Source organism: Falco peregrinus, chromosome 16 (genome assembly GCF_023634155.1).
Source record: "Falco peregrinus isolate bFalPer1 chromosome 16, bFalPer1.pri, whole genome shotgun sequence".
In the NCBI taxonomy this organism is placed as follows: domain Eukaryota; kingdom Metazoa; phylum Chordata; class Aves; order Falconiformes; family Falconidae; genus Falco; species Falco peregrinus.
Genome location: NC_073736.1, coordinates 1,199,374 through 1,219,834, shown reverse-complemented (window position 1 = coordinate 1,219,834; position 20,461 = coordinate 1,199,374). Strand labels below are relative to the sequence as shown.

The following is a 20,461-nucleotide window of genomic DNA, read 5'->3' as shown; positions in this document are numbered from 1 at the left end:
CTAGGAGTATTTGGTTTTCACATCATGGTGCTATTTAACAATTAAGCATCCCTCACCACTTGTGCACTAGTGTTGCTCCTTTCCCTACCCACTCATCGCTCTCTGTATTGTGTTTTACTCCAAGCCAGCTTTGCCAGCCTCTTCAGAGTCCATTCCTCTGGGATAACGTGTCCAGTCACATTCCTTCCCACCAATATATTTTTAAACATTCTTGTCAAGAGTGATGCAAGCAAATGCTCCTATAAATCATGCATGTGACTTTTGCAACCCAAGTTCAAGATCTCTACAAGTAGAAAGAGCAACTCAAAATATTGCAGAAACAGCAGGCTGCGTTCAGCTCCCTACAGCCACAGCTCAGAGGCAAGTGTCCCACTGCACAGCAGCACTGTCCCTGTCCCACAGCCACCCCCTCCCCGCCTCGCTCCAGCCCTTCCCCTGCGCCAGGCAAGGCCGGACAGATAAACTGCTGACCGGGCAGGAACCCCCTTGGCCGCAGCTCCCCCTTTCAGGGGAGCCCTGATGGTGGCTGGGGCCCATCCTGTGCCCACCCCAGCCCTGCCTGGGCTCCCGGCGGCAGCAACAGCTCTTCAGAAGGCAACTTCACAGCCAAAGCAGGCAGTGAGGGGGCAAGAACGGCTCTCCAGAAGCGCCTCTGTGCTTACACTAGATGCTCTCCAGACAGCTGCAGTTAAGTGAAATCAGTCCACCATGACAGTTATAAAAACATCACCCACACCACCAAGTTAGATTTTCTTCTGCTAAAGTTAGGGAAGTGGGGCAGATCTTTCCCCCTGAACTGAACAGGGCCACGGCTCAGGCAATGCCCAGCACTCCCCACAGCCCATGCCGAGCCACGCCACACTCCCTGGCAGCAGGCTGGGGACAGCAGAGGTCATTCCCGATCAGTGGCGCAGGTACAACCAAGTTAGGTTGGTATTTTTGCGGGGAGAGGAGCAGGAGAGCAGGCTTCAGCCGTGCTGCTTGCACCCAAAGGCGAAGACTGGGTCTTGGCACCTGACAGCACGGCCAGGGCACGCACACCCCCATCCCTTGGGGCTGCCTGCTCGCGGCGAGCACCCGGGTTCTCTACAGGGTGAATATAAAGATGACTTTTCTCTCTTCTTCCCAATCCAAAACACTGCTTCTGCTGGAGGAACAAACATATGTTTGTACAGGGTGTAACTCTTGCTAGCCGGGGGTCATCTGCTCATCTTTGCACTGTTCTAGTATTTTGGCTTAGTGGAAAACACAAGCAAATTCCTACCACCCTGAAATCAGTGAGACAGGCCCAGGACTATCACACCAGACTTCCCGCTGGCACCCAGTGCTGGCTGGCTCACGTCAGAACAGACACATCTGTGCAAGTATTTGTTAAGAAGTGACAAAAATGATCACAAGTCAGAGCTGTTTTCTTTGCACTTCCTAACATCTCGCAGAAAACAAGGATGCGCTTTAGGGAGAGGAGGGGTAGGTATCCCACAGCAATGCTTGTCTGGCCCATACATACTTTTTTGCTCAAGTGACCATACAACTGCCCTGAATGCTCCAACTTATCCTTCTGTATTTGTAGAAGTTACATTTATTTGAATCTGCCAGGCTTTTTCAGGTTTGAATTCCCATGTGTTTTGTACACTGCATGGTCTTTTCACATATTTTCTGCATAGATGCTTCCTGCAAAGCCAGTGGACTCTGAGCTCGTCTTTCAAATGCCATCCATTTTGCCTCAAAGCCAAATGGGTTCTGACATTCATCTTTCTTTTGACATGCTTTAGGGAAGAAAATTCAGTCACCACAAAATATTATATTCTCATCACAAAAAGATATTTTATGATGAACTCCTTGTTTCCTCCTGTGATGTTTCAACTCACAGGTGAGGGACACAAGCCCTTGAGCTCCCCTGTGAACCTGTGCCAAGGAAGACCCCACAGAAGGATGTGCAGCAGACAGGGGACTGGTGTTAACAGCAAAAACCCTCCCAGAGACATGGGGGCCAGCACAAGGAACAGGCACAGCATCAACCCAAGTTACCAGGGACATAACATGGGACGTGCCTGACCTGTCCCCACCTGATTAAAATTTAACTCCAGGCAGCAACACAAACATGAAACCCCCAAAGCCCAACAGACACCAAAGCAGCCCAAACACGCTACAAATACTCTTCAACACTGGTTTTATCCTCAACAAACCCTGGGTGTGGAAATATTCTTTGAGCAAATTAGGTGTTCTGTAGACAGGGAGCTACTGTTTTTACTAGCTTTTATAAAATACTCATACGATTTTAGATGCCTAGCTCACATAGATCTGGATGCAAGCACACACACATACACACACAAAATCTGGCCCAGTATTGTGATTAAACAGCCAAATACCTTTAAAAACATTACCATAAGTAGTAGGATTAAGAAACATTTCAGAACTTGAAAAACTGAGGTACATAAGGTACCTTCATGAAGCTGCACCTATTTCTTTTCAACCGCCTTTTGGCAAACCCTCCTCTCGGCACTTGGGAGTTTTGGACCCAGCAGCATATCACATCATCACACATGCTGCTTTTTTTTTTTCCCCCATAAAATATTTGTTCCTTCTACCCACGATCTTTTTATGGAACCCACTGATACCTTTTTTGTCTGTCTTGAATAGAAGCTGAGTGTTGAACCTGTGTGCTATTAGTCTAGCGTGACTGTTTTATCTCCTCTTCAGACGCAGCTTTTATTTTTATTAATGCTCTTCTCAGTGTGGGGCTGTTGCCTTCAGAGTCTGGCATGTTTATGTCCTAGAGGAGAACTCTCAATATGTGGCTTGTTCACTTCTGAAGAAAGGATAAATCTATTCTTCAACGCTGTAAACTCAACTCTTCTCTTGGAAAAGCACATTCATTTCTAGACTCACAGAAGAGTCATCTCTGCTCCTTCATGTTGCTTCCAGGTAGCTGCTGCCTGTGTGTATATTCTGGAGATCTTCCCTTCCTAAATCCCCTGTGACATGTAGCTGTGTCCCACAGATACATCTCCTGCTGCAGATACAGCAGCTGAAACTCTGATCATTGCTTTTCTCTTTGTTGATCCGGTCTCTGCCCTGGCAGGGCTCTGCCTGCAGCTGAAGTCCCTCGCTGGAATTCCCCTTTCCCTGAAGTGCACTAGCGCATAAACGGTCCTCCACACACGGCCAGCTGGAGCAAAGAGCATCTTTTGCGTCAAGCTGTAAAATTCACTGTTACTATGTATTTAGTCAGAATTAGACATCTCCCCTTCCCGTCCCTGGGTCAGGCTAACAAGTGACTGCTGAAGTCCCACGATGCACAGACAACATTTCAGTTCTGGTTTTCCCCTCTCGGTGCCATTTAACACGCAAACATGTGGCTCCACAGCTGGAAAGGGGACATTCCCCCTCCCCGAATCAATCGTTTGTACACCTGAATTTCAACTGTATACAGAATATTAGAGACTGATGTGTTGTCCCTAAGAAATTACATCCTTTTCTCTGGAACCCATTTTAATCCCTCAATAGCATACCTTGCCCGTCTTCCCATCGCAGAGGTGTCAGCATGGGCCATCAGCCAGAAGGTGCTGGGGAAGGGATGGACTTGATTACTGTTTGAGACAAGAAGTTTGTATCAAATCCCTCTTTTCTCCACTTTGTTCCACACATTTTTGTCTTTGATGGAGGCCAGTCGGGCTGACCACCGATCACACCAATAGCGCAATTCCAGCAGTGGTTTCTGCCTGTGGAAATAAATGCCGTGTGCGCATTGCCTGGGTGCGGGTAGAGAAAAGACGGTACGTGGTGGTGTAAGAAGAGTGTTAAGAAAACCAGCACTGCTTCAGACACCTTCATTTAGGCAAGTGCCGACATGACTACCTAAAATTTCTTTTCCCACCTTCTGCAGGGATCCATCCAAGGCTGCAGATCTGTGTGGATACCTGGCTACCGCTGTGGGTCACAGTGCAGCAGCCATCATTTCCAGTCTTCCTGCCTCCTGTGGTCAGTTCTGCAGTGCTCGGTGACTGGACCCGAGGCACCCCCAACCTGTGCTGGGAGTCACGAAGCCCCTTCATCCTGCGTTGGCTTCTGAAACCAGGGCCAGGCCCAAAGGGCTGCCCTGCAGACGGGGGTCAGAGTGCTGGAAAGCCCAATTCAAACAATTTAGAAACTTCAGGAACTAAATCCTGGAGCACTGTGGGCTTCAGTTTAAGACCAGGAACAGATGGAACCAAAACCTTGCCTCTCCTTCAGATCAGTTGCCTTCCTGGTGCCGTACGTGACCACCACTGACGCAGGAGGGCACGTATTAGTCTGCTCCTTATGAGGCGAAGAAAGTGCCCATCAAGCAGATTAAATGTGGCACAACAAACACAATCCTAATGTCTTGATGGATGGTACAGGCAGGCTTTAAATAAAAGGTAGGGTAACTAATTTGGGTTTTTTCCTATTTTATAATTAAACTAATGTAGAGGCCATAAGCTATTCTTATTAAAGAATTAGGATCTGAACAACCTAGGGAGATGTACTTTGTTGCTTTGTTCTAAAAAAGAAAAAAAAAAAGCAGAATGGGATGGGAAGGACTTGTTTGTTTGTTTTAGTTTAGCCTCTGACAATCTAGGATGGACAAGAGGAGGGGTGAAAGGGATGGCTAACCCCAACAGACCCTGCTGCTGGGGATGTTCTGCCCTCCTCATCTTCCCTGATTAGGAATGTGCAAGGGATGCTCACAGAAGAACCCACCCTGAAGCAAGCAACAAATCTCTTGCTTATTTAGTTTGACAAAAATCAAACCCTAACCTAATCAAGTTCGCAGTATCTACATGGGGTTGAAATCTAAGGCCCCGTGGCACAGCAGGCACCACCATCTCTGCAGCAACCTCCAGCCACCTGTTCCCAAGGTCACAATTCCAGCAGGAAATAAAATACAAATCCTCAAGCAGATCTTGTATTTTAGGCACAGGTCACCCAGGGACGGGGGTTTCCATTTCTTGAAAATTTTCAAGCAATGATGTGGTAGTTTCCAGAACATCATGCTATAATTCTATTGCATTCTTAATCCTGATGCTAGATTTTCTTGTCAGGACCACAAAGGTCTCCTCTGGCCCCTACAGTCCACAACATGACAACTTTCCCTTGGTCCTGTACTGAATCATCAGGCTAAACTTAACTGCATCGTATTTCCTCTAGCACTTTTTGTTAGACAGCAATTCATTCAATGGGGGGAAAAAAAAAAAAGGGATACTGGGAGAGAAACTTCTGTAAACATTTTCAGCTACATCAAAACACTGTGCAAGCTCTTTGTATTTCAGGTTTGTTCATCTGCCCCTTTTGAAAGGGAATTACAGATCAGTGATGTACATGTGGTCAAGGTCGTCTTCGCCCACCAACACCACTTTTAGACAAATCATCTGTGCCAGGCTGAAAATTCTTTTAACAGTTAAAAAACCAACGTGAGACTAAAAAGCACGCTCAATGTTCAAAAAACAAACTCCAAACCCACCCCCCTGGGACACCAGAATTCTTGCACAGTTCTGATTCACCACACAAATCCACCACGTCGGTAGCCACTACATATGGCTTAAAGGCTCTGCCCAACGCCCTGTAGCTGCTCATGGGAAAAGGTCTCAAACCATCAGGAAAAAAAAAAAAAATCTACCAGCAAATTCTTCTTGATGATGAACGGAGGGAATACCAATACTGCCACGGTTTTGGTGATGGCAGGATGTCATAAGGATAGCGCTTACCCTGATACACAGATCTTCTAGACCTCCCATCTTCCAGGGCTCCAGAAGTTCCACTTCTTAGCAGGCCACAGAACCACCCCACTGTCGCCAGGCCACTTCCAAAGCTATGTTCTGCGTGAGCAATTGTTCCCCAAAGGATTTCAGGTGCAGCCCCACGTGGAGCACCTCACGGGCTTAAACAAACCACCTCACCTCCTCAGAGATCCTGTACCTTCCAAGGCAGCACTGCTCCGCCACCACCTGCACTGCCCCGATACCCACCAGGCTACGGTCCCTAAACAGTCTTTGATAGAACTGTAACCAGTCCAGAACCTTCCTTATTCTTCAGGCTTTCAGCCTCAATGCAAGCAGCAGCGGCTGAAGGGAGCCTGCCCACGGCCAGGCAGACGCTCTGGGGGCCACCAGGACACGCTTGCAGAGCCAGCGGCAGCGCACGCCGCAAGGCAAGTTTCTCCTTCCGAAGCCAAAGGAGCTGCCCCTGCCTGAATTCCCCATTCCTGCCCCTGCCAAACCACAAATCATCATTTCAAACCTTTTTATTTTAATCCTGTTAATTCACCTAACAGGCAGGTCACTTCAGTTTTGGAAAAGCTCTGCAAAAAAAACTTTAAAAGGTCTGTGTTTGGGGGTTTTTTTTGGTATGCGAAATGTTTTGCTCTGCCTTCTCCTTCCAAAGCTGAATATACAAGTAAGAAAATATCACTGATTTTGCTTTTTTTTTTTTAAAGATGCATTTCTCTTGAATAAGAGAACCCATCAATGCAATCAATATGGATCCAGAGGGAAATGAAACTGCAGTTCAAGCTCTCTAAAAACACCAACATTTAATTTTATAACATAACCAGGGGTTTATTCCACAATATAAACTGCAACATTTGATACAAGCTACCCAAAAAAGGAGAAAGCCAAAATACAGCTGTGGCAATTACTTTACAGACCTTTTTTTTTTTCCTGTCTTCTACATCACTGGGCCATCAGTGACACTAGGATCTAACATTTGCTTTCTGTACATCAACCAATGCTAGAAGCAACACGCTGTTCAGAATTGTCATTCCAGTCACTGAAACCAGACATAGAAGTTATTGCTCAGATAAATAAACCTAGCCTACGAAAAACAAAGTGGAAAAAAACTAAAGTCTCCAAGGAGTTAAACAGAGTAAACAGGGATTTCCTCACAAGAGGATTTATTGGAAAATTCGTGGTGCAGGTTGTTTTGCACCTAACCCAAGCTGAATTAAATACGCCGGTAGATCCCAGAGAGGTAATTTAACGCTGTACAATAAAAGGTGCATGTTTCAAATGCCTTCCAAATTGGTGGAAACCCCTGCTAAACAGTCAGCATCTCAAACCTCAACAACCACAAACAGATCAAGGGAAAATACAAAAGTGTCAAAAACTGTTTTGAGTTCTGGAAAATGATCCCATAAGGATAGAAGTAGCACCATTTGCAATCTGGTTCTTAAACCAGCCCCTGTGGCTTTATTGGAAAACTGATAACCTTCTTTATTCAAGTCCTGAAGGGTTCATGGGGAGTTTTACTTCCGATATTGAGAGTCCTTCCCAGTGCAGCTGATGCAGATGTAGTCCTCCTTCTCTGCCATTTCTGGAGAGATGCCCACACACACCTGGTGGAACCACTGGTTGCAGCTGCCATCGCACTGGACCCAATCCACCTAATGGGGAACAGACACACTGGTGTTCAGCGAAGGACCAAGCCAACACACAGAGCATTAAGTCATTTTGGGGATTAATCCATCTGAGTGAGAAACGTCCCGTTCTATGACTGGCTAGTGCTGGATATTCAACCGTGCTCACTGTTCTCTGGACTCCTGCAGTCCAGCTCCTCTGAAGGAGAGAGGAGGGCACACTTCCCTTATCCCTCTCCTGTTGCTCTCCCACTGATAGCATGATTATGGAAGGCAACTTCACCACAGGCTCACAGGCATCAGATGTCCCTCATCTCCACTCTCCAGTCAGGATGGACTCCAGTCAGCCCCACGGCACTGCCCCCATCCACAGAAAGGCTGCAACCCACAAAATCTACCTACATCTCTACTTCAAGGGCAGAGATGAGTGCAGTGTCTGCACAGCCCATCTCCCGATTCCATGCAGACGTTTAGATGTTCACCTGCCTTCCCCAGTCCCAGCTGCATGGCTGCTCTGGGAGGAGACGAGAAGGGTCATTAACTAGATGTGTCCCTGCAGCAGCAGACACTGTCTCTGGGTTCTCAAGTGCCTCATGCTCTCTTTTTAACTAGTATTTCGGCAAACAGTTTCAGGGCAGCCAAACGCCCCAGATCCCAGCATTCAGACCACCACAGGAGGTCTGCTTCTACTGACCTCATCTCCCTCAGGCTGCAGACAATTCACAGCAGGGCAGATGGCATCGTCATCCTCCGAGTCCTCCTGCTCAGAGAATGACACATCTGAGGGAAGCAAGTGGCTTTCACTGGAACGCTGCATCTCAAAGAGACGCTCCCGCTCTCTCTCCAGTTTGTTAGTACAGAGATCCTTTGAGTGATTCAGTTTTAGTTTCTTCTTCTTGGGTGTTCTCATCTTTTTTACTCTTGCTCTCTTCTCATCACAGAAGCTCTCTCTCTCAAAACGACGCTTTAGTTTTCTCTCCATGTAACTAATTCCATCCTTTTTTCCTCGGCAACACTCATTCTGTTGGAAAGATATTTTGGCAAAATTTTAAGCATGCAACTAACACTCATTATCCTGTTGTTCCAAACCCTGCTTTTAGAAATAGGCTTAAGTAAGAGAGCAGCATTTGACAGAGCACTGCCTTTTCACCAGAAGTGGGATGCATGAGAGAAGCAAAGGATAGGATAGGGTCACACCCCAGTAACAGAACTTATAGAAAAAAGGATTCTCCTTTCCTTCCCCTGAGTCCACTGCTTCAAAGGCAGCTCTCTCTGAAAGCCTCTACAATACAGGACAAGAGACAAACGAGGATAGGTGTATTTAGGTCCTGGTTGTCCCACAACAATTTAAAATACAGAGTGACCACAAAAACCAGATTCAAACTGCAAAAACATATTAGGCCACAAGTTTATTCAATAGTTTGTAACAGATTTGTTAAGTTATTGACTTCCTGACTCCTTTTGAATGAGGAAAATGTATTTTCATGGAAGTACAGCCACACAGACAAACCTCTTTGTAAAGCTTATGGGTTCAGGCAGAGCCTCCACGCCAAAGTGACCCCAAGCTCACTGCTGCTGTCAGACACTTGCCTTTTCATTTGTCGGTCCAACGGATGACCTCTGCTCTGTCTGCAAAACAGGGCTTTGCTTTGTGAATAGGATCTGGTACAGCTCCTGTATTTCCGGCAGAGAAACCTGTAGCAGCTGGGCTTCCATCATCAGCTCATCCAGCTCTGTGCTAATGACTATTATGAAAGACGGAGAGAGGAGAAAAGGAATTCTTCAGTGTCAGCACTAATGAGAACTGCACAGATAATGAAAATTCTTCTCTGGTAGCACATTTGAAAAAAAAAAAAAACAAACAAAAAAACCCCAAACCCACAGAAAACCAAACCACAACTGCAACAGACTTTAAATCTGCAACTGTATGAATTAACTCTTATCTGTTCCCTCTTCATCGCTCACTTTTAACAGCAGGGTTAAAAAGATAAAGGCTTGCACAGACGTTACTGCACTTGGCTCAGCATCCTTCCTGGCTTGCATTTTTTACTGATTTGAGCATAAGCAATTGCCATCATTTTTGGCCATTTCTCCTGCTTCTGAAGCTACAAGAAGCATGATGATCCCCTCGCTATGTAATAAGTGGGTAAGGTGAACAAACTGAGTGAAATCGTAAGTGAAGCAGAGAGAGGAGAGGAGGAAGAGCCAAGAGGACGAGGCTTGCAACTGAGTCCTGCTGTACAGTCATCACCCAGTGCTGCTATCGAGCTTCAGAACTTGCACTGGGCTTTTCAAACAGTCACAGCTACGGGAGACTGAAACCACTGTGTAAGTAACAGCTTTTTAATATAGTGTTCAGTACAACTCAAATATAGCCTGAAAAATAAACCCTGCAGAACAAAGGCCTGCCTTGCTGGATTTTAACTGTAACATTAAACTGAAGCGTCTTGTGTAATATTAGTACAGACTAAGCTGCACTAACTTGAAAACATGAAGATAAGACTAGACCTGTGTCCCTGGATCATTATGCATCAGGAGGAAAGAATTTCTTTTACAGTTGTAAAATGATGCAATTTATAGCGTGTCAGTGTTAGTCCAAAAAACACATCTGAGTTAGGGAGCATGGAAAACCTGCACAGAGCGACCTGGAGCACAGCAGCAGCCGCAGCACCTATGAAAACTTAAGTGTCTGTGACAGTTACGCAGCTGCAAAACTTACATTGACTCGTGTCCTGTGGATTAAGTCCCCCATGGCCTCCAGCACTACTTATTCCCATCCACTTCCTACAATTTCAATGGTCTCTCCCCTCCCCCTCCTGCAGCCCACGTGGCTGGCTGCAGCACGTTGTCAAGTTGGAAGAGGCCAGTTCTCAACTGATACCTCTTGTCCTATCACACCACGTCGTTTCATTACATGTGGGAATCTGTATTGTTGAGAAATTTACCCCTTTGCCAAAGCTGGAGACATTAAGTTCCAAAGCTGCTGAGGGGATGGAGAAGCAACCAGATGCAGAGTGCAGCCACGTGCCTCCCTGCCTCAGCCATCTCCTGTTGGCCAGGACACACTCTCTTCTCCACCACCAAACACGGGAGAAAGGAAGGGGGGGAAACCCACCACAAAGTAACGATTACAAACCATGAAGTGGGATGCAGTGCTGTCCTGTAGAAAATGGAGAATGTAAATATATGGTTCTGTTATCCCAGTCATGAGGCATGGAGAATGACATTGCTCCAATTGTCTGGGAAACCTAGAAAACAAAGCGCATCGATATTTTCACTAAACGTAGTTTTGAAGTGTCAAATAACTGCAATAGAATCAATACTTGTTTCTCCTACAATTGCTTAAATCTTATATTCCTAGAAACTGTTCAATCTAGTAAACCCAAATCCTTCATCCTACACTGGAAACAGGCAAAACCAACTTTACTGCCAGAATTCTTAGGTATAAATTATCATTTCCACAGAGCTCAGGAACTGGCCCTGGCACAGGCAGTCACTGCAGGATAAGCCCGGACTGGGAAGCGAGGGCTTCACCTCTAGGATCGACTCACGGTAAAATATTAGTTTCCTCCTTTTGTTCACAATAAAAGAAGTGATTGCTCACTACCTTGCTCTGCTGAAACGCCAAACTGCTTGGAAGACTTCTCCTTACCCCAGCACGCACAGCAGACATGCCAACGGCAAAACGTGTGCTTACATATGCAAAGGCCACTCACACAAGCCAGCAAGTGTCAGTTTTGGACTCATGAGTGTCAGAAAGGTGTCTCACCAGATGCTTTCCAAAATACCCACTACCTCACTAATTCAAGTGTCTGGACCCTTTCAAAAATCTGGCTCTCATCAGTTCTCACAACTGTTTTTCAAGTGAATTTTCCCCAACTCATCTAAATGCTCCACATTCTTCACTTTGGCCAGTGCCAAAGCAGCCCAACTCCAGCAGTTACTGCTACGCACTTCTCTGGAGGAAGGAGAGTGTTGGATCACCCCAGATTACAGGGAAAATAGAACTGTTACACGACAGGACAGCAATGCCGAGACACTGAATTCACCAAAAAAACACCTCAAATCCCCTTGAGACCAGAGTTTCAGCTTGGCTGCTGTGCTGAGATGGCTCTGGAGGCCACCTCTGAGCCACCCCAGTGCCACTGTCTCCAGGAAGGCTCCGTGGCCCAGGCACAGCAAGGGACCAGAGCTGGTGCTTGTGGTCAGACGCTCTTGCACTGAGCTTCCCAGGGACTTCTGATTTGGGAAATGCAGTCACAGGACCTGAACTAGCTCTGCTAGTTACCTTGATTTAGAGATTTACTGACTTGAGCTCTACACCAAAAAAAAAAACCCCGGTGAGACTGTTTTCAGGTTGGAGGAACCCCACAGCACCTCACTGAGCTAATAAAACTAAACTTACTGTTTCCATTTCTGGCCCAAACATCAACTTACATGCTCAAAATCTTGTCCGGCTTTTTTGAGTTACACTAGTAGGTCTAGCAAAAATATATTTTTGAAGCTGAGTTATCAGGAAAACTCTCTTAGATGCCTAAATATGGTTTTGATTTCTAAAACTAGGTTTGCCTGTTTGAAAAATTTGGTCAACACAAGCAACTTGGTACAGCTGAGTTACCTGACAAGCAGCTACAATACCTCGTCAAGCACATGTGGCACATTCTGTATTTTATCATAACTGAGCGTGAAAACACAAACACACAGGCTAACTGTATAACAGGGTTGGACTAGCAAAATTAAGGTGTTTCAATCAAAAAGTAAAAGCAATAGAGTGCATTTCATTTTGGGGTGCTCTATGTTTTTTTGTGCTGCACAGACCTGTTGTCTCAGATTTTTTCTGCATTTATCATCTCATGAAAGCTAGAAATGCTTAACCCATTTCCCACTTTCCCCACGCTTTTTGCTGAAAGGTCTTTACTGGAGGACATGTGAAACTCCCTCATGACCACATCTGAAACTGTTGCTGTAGCTTAACGCAGTAATGTTAGCAAAATATTCAGCTTGGGAGTTGTAGTGTAAGTGATAAGAGGAGGAGCAGTAATGGATGAAAATACCCTGTTGAAAACCACCTCATCTGAGAGCTAAGCTGGTAACAGACTGGACAGTTCGTGCCTCTGTTACTAATTCTGAAGATTTAACACTATATTGAAATACTTGTAAAAACAGAATATAAAGACTAATTGAATACTAAGCACTCCAGAAACAATACTTCAGCAGCTGTCATTAATAGCATCACTTGAGAGTGCATGAGCTGGGAGGAGAAGGGGAAATAGGCCCTTCAGGAGTCATTGTTCCCAGGACTCCAGCAGCAGGAGAACATGAAGCTGTTGCTGGAGGACACTCATACCCTGGCTGTCACGGCAGAACCCAAACTCCTCATATCAGTAAAGCGACACACAAACAGCCTGCCTTGCCAGTGTTTGTATATGGGCGCCACGAGCTCAGAGAGGTGTTAGAGACTGTTCTCGCTGACCGCACACCACCCGCTGCAAGGAAATGCAGCTCAGCCTCACCTTGTTTGTCTCTGGCAACTGGCCTGCTGTGGCTTGCCATCTGTTGTACAATAATCCTGAGCCAACTTTGTCTTGTATGAGTTTTAGATTCCCTGAATATAACATTTGTTGCGCTCTGTGCTGCCAGTTCACAGTTCTCTCGATCATATACCGTAAGGCATCCCCCTCGGGAAGCCTCACACGGATACGCTGCAAGGAGGCCAGCAATGGCAAGATCTTTTCTAAAGGTGGCTTTTCTGATCGATGACAGTGTGGACAGAGCCACACACGAGGTCCCTGCAAAACGTTGGGCACAGAAACGCAGCCGGTATGGAAGAACCCTCTGCAGAGTTCACACTGTATCATGGGAGCAGCCGGCTCCTCCTGGCACAGACAGACTTTCAGTTCTGCATCCTCTTCACTAGACAGCACCTTCAATTCGTTTGCTGCTCGCAGAGAACGCAACGCTTCCATCTCCTTCAATCGGGCTTCCCCAAGCGTAGCCATCTAAAAGGGAGTTCAAAGAAAGGAGCGTAACTCAAAAGGAACATCACTCATTAGAAGCAGGGTGACCGCTGCACAATCACACTCTTTAAAATACACCAGGGAGTATTTCAGATCTTTGAGGAGCTCCTCACCCCCGTATGCCTTTCAAGGCTTTGAATGTTTGAAGCAAAGCTGTTATGAGAACGTGCAGCAACATGACTTCAGTCTCCTTCCATTTTCTCATCAGGCTGAAATACAAAGCTCATTCCTTTGCAAAAAGTAACCTCCTCCCTCCCTCCTTCCTCTCTGTTCCAAATCCTTTGTGTTTTGTACTACAAAAACATTACCTTCATATTAAAGCAGCTTAAATTCTGAAACAAGTACAGATTTGGCTTGCAGGTACTTCTCTGTGAACAACATCTCTCAAGTATGTAGCCTGACACCGTATAACCTTAAAACACAGCTGGGCAGTTTTCAGAAGGTCAAATGCATCTCTTGATACCCACCTTGCACTCCCCAAGTGCATCGGGCTGTACCCTGACCTGTGTGCTCACTCTGGGGTTTGTAACCACCCTGTGAAATTCAGGTGTACCCCTGAATGTGGCATTTGCCCTTTCTGCACCTGCTCATGATCCTTTTTTTCAGGACTCTTTCGCATTAGCTGCTATTGGAGATAGCAATATAGTTCAGTTTCATGAAGGTCAATAGCTTTTATGGAACTGCTGCAGGTGCCGAGCCCTGCAGCTACAGCACTGGGCTGGGAAAGCATCCAAACCTTCACCGTAAGGAGATTCCTCTTCCCCTCACATGTCAGAAGCAAAACCTGCCACACTAAATGAATGCATTTTCCTGGGTGCAGTCCATGTGAGTGTCCTTCTCTTTCAATACCCCAACCCTTAATGAAATACTGTCTAATCAGAGAAGAAGGGTGTGTGGTTCAAGGGACCCGGTCTCTTCTCCATACATCACTCACAGGGACACAGTCTGGAAGTCTGGCTTTTCAGACAAGGGAGGCCAAAACCAAGCACTGAACCTACAGGATTCAAGCAGTTTCTGGAGGTTAAAACTTAAATGTCCCACACTTCAAACCCTACCTGGTCTGGTGCTCCTTGTTAATCATGGGACATTGTTTAATCTGACCATGGTGAAGGCTCTGAAATAGGTCTTTTGGGATGAAGCACTACACCACCACCAAAGTCTGCATCATCCAGAACTAGTGTTTTATTGACTCCATAATGCATGAGGTTTTCTTTAATTATTTATGGTGTTTGTTTTAATTATAAATGGCATTGGGTTATTGTGTTCTTTGAAAGGATTAGACTTGGGAAACCCCTATCCTATCTTTAATAAGGTTTTGGTATGGTGGTGGAAAATAGATCTCAATTTTTTATTTGCCTATGCTTTGTTAGCCTGCAGGCATTGCCTGGTAAACTGTAAGGCTACTTCATGCACAAAGGCAACGAATTTTTTCCACTAAAAGCAATTTTGGGAAGTCTAAAGCAAGCACAGAAAAGCATGGTGGAAGAAGTCCTTCTGCACAACAGCCCAGCAAGCAGAAAAGAGTGGGAGGTAACATTTCTACATGAGAGGCAAACATAAACAAAGATTTAAAGAACTGAGAAGAAACTCCAGGTCAAAAAAAAAAAAAAAGCTTAAAGCACATACCGCAGATGCAGTATCTTTGCTCTCAGAGAGCGCTCTTTCTAAGTCACTCAGAGTCTCTAGCTTAGCACTTTTCTTCTTTCCACTTGGCACGGGCTCCTTCAGCTTCTTCTGCTTTCTCTTCAGATTCAGTATTCCAATATCACACCGGGGACATAACACCTAATTGAGAGAAAAGCCTCCATCAAATGTTGCCTGCAACATTTTGGATGCATTCATCCTGCCCTAGGGACAGCCATGACTGATTAGAACAGGGATTCCTGCTGTTTCTTCCACCAAAGGTCTGGGGGACTAGGATGAGGTTATCTGGAAGATGGGGAGAGGTTAAAGATTCAATTTTATAAAACAGCAGATCACAAAGACCTCCACGTTTCACTCAGGGTGCTGGCGTACAGACAGCCAATACACTGAACAGCCTCCGTGTGACTCAAGCTGGAAGCCCTGGCAAACAGCAGAGGATCCAGGGGCTGCCCTGCACTCCTGTCTGTCCTAACGGAGAGAGGAGGGCTGGGGGTGTAAGGGGGGCTCGGCGTAGCCTGGAGAGTGCGGATTGCTCAGGAAGCTGCTCACTCAGAGCAGCACAGCCCAGAGGGCCAGCCAAGGCAGCTACAGGCTCACCCTTACACAGCTACACCCACAGTGGCCTGGGACCTACGCTCCGTGGCTGCAGCCTGACGCACTGAAGGAGATTCAGTGCCAAATGTCAATACTCCCAAATTCATACTGAAAATGTAAAATTGTGGCACAGCATGCTCTCGTTAGCCGCTGATTAAAAAGAACAGAGAAGTATAGCTAAATCTTAAGCATTTTACAAGTAAAATGATCATTAAAAGTATACGTCAACCTAAGAAAAATTATGTTAAAACTAGTAAGGTAATCCTAAAGCAGTCCTGCAAATATACTTTATATTTACTGCTACATCACGAGTTAATACTGTAACTCTGATGTGCTTTTGCGGTGGTATGGATGGTTTTCTCCAGAGCCGAGAAGTCTTACCTCCAAAAGTGAGTAAGGGGAGTTCTCGCACAGAAACGTGTTAGCTGCACACTCCTTCCACGCTTGAACTTCTGACACCAAGGACTCCAGCCTCGGCAGGTAGTCCAGATGCACCGGAATAGACCGGCCTCTCACAACAAGCTCTGCTAGCGTGTCCAGTACAGGCACACGTCCTCCGACCTGTTTGATTAGAAATTAAGAAATATCTGATGTGTATAAAACATACCACTTCCTTGAATCCCAGCAAGTCATTTCGATTAACTAAAGGTAGAGCTTGTAAAAGCAAGCAGACACTTTGGTCACTTCCACAGCTGTCATCCCAAGACTCGTGCTTCTCATTCTGTGCTTAAGGACAGAGAAAACTAATAGAACACGTGGGGGGGGGGGCAGCACATGAGAGCCAACAGTGTAAGCAGACCTCCAATCTAACAATCTGCATTTGCAACGTGAAATCAAAATAATTTTGAAATAGGCCCAGAAGGCAAGTCTAACCCCGCCCCTGCCACACGCTAAGAGCAAGGAACCATCTCAAGGACGCACGGTGGGTTTGAAGGCGAGATGTTGGCTCGCCCGGCTGCGTGTGCCTAAGGCGGCCCAGCCACCAGGAGCCCAGCAGCCACGCAGCACCCAGAGGGAATTTCTGCAACAGGCAGTGACATGGGACTCCGGAACTATTCATCCCCAACAATCCCAGCATCTCCAGCAGCGAACCTCAAAGCACTGATACCAAGACCTGCCTACAAGTCACAACAGCTGTGGGCATTTACTAAAATCCTCGCAGAACCAAAGCAAAAATTCTTGGCACATACAGACACATTTTTCCATATTCAGGAGGCAGCATTTCAGAATCCAAACCAAGAAATTAGCAAATGCCAAGAACAATTCGCTTAAATCCTCTCAAGATAGCCCTCAAACAAACGCTAGTATTACATGGACTTTATTTCTTCAAAATTTTGAAGCCCAGGAAAACTACTGTTTTTAATAAAAGCCTCTTGAACTCAAAAGGAGTTTATTAAAATAATTTAGGTCAGATAGGTCCGCAAATCCTAGTAAGGCAGATGGGAATTTACTTTCTGGAAAAAACATGAGGACAACCTAAAATACAAGAAAAATATTTGGCAACTTATATCCAAATGCGAATCAGGGCTATCCCTGTTGCACCCCCTCCCAAACTGTGCATCCCACCGATCCCTGGCTCGGGTGCACACGAGGCTGAGCCACAAACACTTCCAAGGGTCAGGCCCAGGCTACGTTTACTCACTTGGGCTTGAACTAGTGCAGTGTCCAGTTGCACGAGCAATCGTGCTGACATGGGGGGAAGTGGGAAGAGAGAAGAGGGGAGAGTTAAGATGCCATTGAACTGTGAAAGAAGCAAAGAACCTAAAAAAAGGGTAAAGGAAACTGGATCCAGAGATAACACTGTCTGAAAGTTAAAAAGAGAAAGAAAAAAATTGATTGGGAAGTGCCAGGAGCCAAGGTGAAAACCCGTACAGGTCTTTATCAGGCTCCTGTTTTCATTCTCTGCCATCAACTTTTTGCGGAGTTGAAGACTTATTTCAGACTTGTGACCATGGAAATGGAAATCACAGAAAGCTGGAAGGAACCTTAAAAGTAGAAGAGGATGGAGGGAAGAGAGAAGGAAGAAATCAAGTAACTTCCACCTCAAAATTCAGACAGAACTACTGCAAAATTACAAGTATTTTAACCTATGAAATCAAAGGCTGACCCATACAGCAGCAGAACAAGAAACAGCCTTGAGACTGGCCATGCTCAATGGCTAACAATACCTCTCAATCACAGGATGTCTGAAACATCACTAACGATACAGATGTGGAAACAGCAAATTAATTCTATGGGGCCTCAGAAGAGGCAATTCCGCCACCAGAAAGTATTAATGTCCTTGTGTCATCCAACCTTGGCGTGACACTACCTGCAGTACAGTACATGAGATACGCTCCAGAAAGGTGCATTCAAAACTGGAGAAAATACAAGGACAGGAGACTTGTCTGATGAGGAATATTCCTGGATCAGGAAATCTGTGGGTTTGTTGCTTTTCTTTAGCAGATGCTAGAGGAAGGTTATTTGTTTAGTCAAGCAAATGAAGGCTGTGAAAAAATACTATTGCTGACTTTGACATATTTCAGGGGGGTTGTTTATTCAGGAGTCAGCAAGCAGAACTGTGTGTCACCTGCTGCATACTATCTGTTACAGGAGTGGAGCAAGATGCAGAATGGCACACAAAAACACGATTACCAGGTAACTGTTACTAAGCGACTGAGCAAAGCTTACCTTAAGGTAAAGTTCCCTAACATAATGTCTTTTTAACTTCAGATTTTTGTTAATAGTTCCTTTATAGATTTATTGCAGTCAGTTAATTGCAAAGGTGCAAGAATACAAATCAGGACCAGAAACCAAAAAGAACAGCATTCACGACAGCATAACTGCACCATGACTCAGGCAATAGATGTTACAGATCAAGCGCTCTTAATCCAGCGTGACACTGAAGCACCAAGGGCACACAACAGAGCGCAGCGTGGCTCTGTTAACACGCCAGGGGCTCCCTCAGAGCACACTTTACGTACCTGCAAAGCTTCCACCTCCTGCAGCCAGTCTTTGGCCTTCTGTACCGCATCCTTCAGTGCAACACCATTTGGGAGATAGGCTGGGATCTCCTCTATTTCTTTCACTGCTGCTACAAGACTGCTCAGTGACTGGCGTGGTCTGTGTAAACAAAACATCTCGGAATGTAAAGCACTGCAATACAGTGAGGGTTCTTCCACTCACAGGGCTTATTAAAACCTAAGGGTTATACCAAAAAATGACATTATGTCCAGTACTAGAGACACATACTGTACAACCAGGGCATCCGTAATGCAGGTATGCTTTTAAAAAATGTGTATTTGCTTGCCATAGACTGTAACTAGAAATATTCAAACATTCGGGCTTAAGGGAGATTTAACATTTATTAAACTTCTGAGTAATAGAATCTTGGATCCTCAAATGCACGCTGAGCCCTTAAGCAGCACCAGCTCAGAGATGTTATATTAGAAGGTTAAAAAAATACCTGAGGATGGCCGTTCTGTATTTCACCATTTGATTCTGACATTTTAGAAAGGTACAAACACAACTGAATCTCCATTTTGCAGGTTAAACCCAAGCTTATTCCAGTTTTATGCTCTATGTAGTTACCAGTTTAAAACTGTATAGTTACTAATGGGTAAGGAACACTCAAATGCTTTCACAATTATGAGGCTGGGGGGGAGGAATTTTAAAAAAACCCATTAATTCTGTGGGAAGAAGCCTTGCATACAAGTTTGTGCCACCTTTCTAAACTTGAAGCAGAGTGCGCTCTCCCCCATTTTACTTTGTAAATCAGAAGGTCAAAGCAATGAGCAAGAAGATTTTTCTCAGAACAGATGTATTTGGCTTACTTCCTTCTCTCCTGCACCAACTAACCTGGAAGAAATCTCCTCCATGTTAGAAACAGTCTATGCAGTAAAATTTTACCGGTTGGTGGTATACATCTACGCTCTATCAGGACATGCATCCTCCAGTCTGATACTGGGGGAGGGAAGGAGATTGAAAGGAATGGAGAGGTGTTTTAAAACCCTCCCTCGTAGCAAAAGGAGAACTTGCACAGTGACAGTGGAGAACCACAAGCGCTGCAAGCCAACACCAACGTTTAAAATTGCTCTGTCACTCATGCCCCTTCTCTATCCCTTTCCCTTCTGGACAGCACAAGTTTTGCTTTCACGTTATGAACTGGATGATCAAAAGAGAGCCCCTTCAGATGTAAAGCCAACTATTTCCATCTCGAACAGCTTACAGAACTACAAAACGTAACACTAAGATTTAGCTTCTACCTGGCCTTTATCAGATTTCTGGCTTTGTCATCCCAGTGTTCAGATACAGTAAGGAGCTCCTGCAGCTTCGCCATTGCTTTCTCAACTGCTGGGTAGGGAGCAAGTCCAACACCTGAGTCTATAAGACGCCTCATATCATCTAGAGTGAGAGAGTTTTGGTCCGAGGAAGCCAGCTGCACGTCCTCGAGCCAGCGTGCCTGTTCCAGACGTATCCGCAACTCAGCTAGTTGGGGTAGATCAACGTCAAAGTCAAAGCTGACATCCAACAGCTCCTGAAGTTCTGCAGCACTAGGCATTTCTTCAGAAAGGAGTTTTTGGCTTTGCTGTTGAAAAGCTTCCACACGGTCAAGAAGATCCTGAAATATGCAAATACAACAATAAATCAAAAGAAAACCCACTGACAAATCTCTTCAAACATTTAAGTGCAAGCTTAAACATTTAAGTGCAAGCCTCCTGGCAAACACCACACACGCACACCATGCGCATGGCAAATTATCATGACACTGAAATCATGACACTGTGTCTTCAACACACAGTGTATCAGCATCTCCTCATACATAATGTGTCCACAAGCTTGAGGATCATCAGAC

The 20,461-nt window shown here is 45.4% G+C and overlaps 1 protein-coding gene across 1 annotated transcript in view; it reads right to left on the bottom strand.

The window, feature by feature from the left end:
- Positions 1-6,531: 6,531 nt before the first annotated feature.
- KDM5B (lysine demethylase 5B) overlaps positions 6,532-20,461 on the bottom strand; it is a 55,738-nt gene continuing 41,808 nt past the window's right edge. Inside the window, exons 19-27 of the mRNA XM_055820019.1 lie at positions 19,872-20,227; positions 18,591-18,729; positions 16,009-16,188; positions 15,016-15,174; positions 12,886-13,371; positions 10,509-10,620; positions 8,963-9,117; positions 8,067-8,393; positions 6,532-7,399 (exon numbers count right to left, since the gene is read on the bottom strand). Coding sequence (XP_055675994.1) covers positions 7,262-7,399; positions 8,067-8,393; positions 8,963-9,117; positions 10,509-10,620; positions 12,886-13,371; positions 15,016-15,174; positions 16,009-16,188; positions 18,591-18,729; positions 19,872-20,227 — 2,052 coding nt within the window. The 3' untranslated portion in view covers positions 6,532-7,261. The remainder of the gene's footprint in view (positions 7,400-8,066; positions 8,394-8,962; positions 9,118-10,508; positions 10,621-12,885; positions 13,372-15,015; positions 15,175-16,008; positions 16,189-18,590; positions 18,730-19,871; positions 20,228-20,461) is intronic.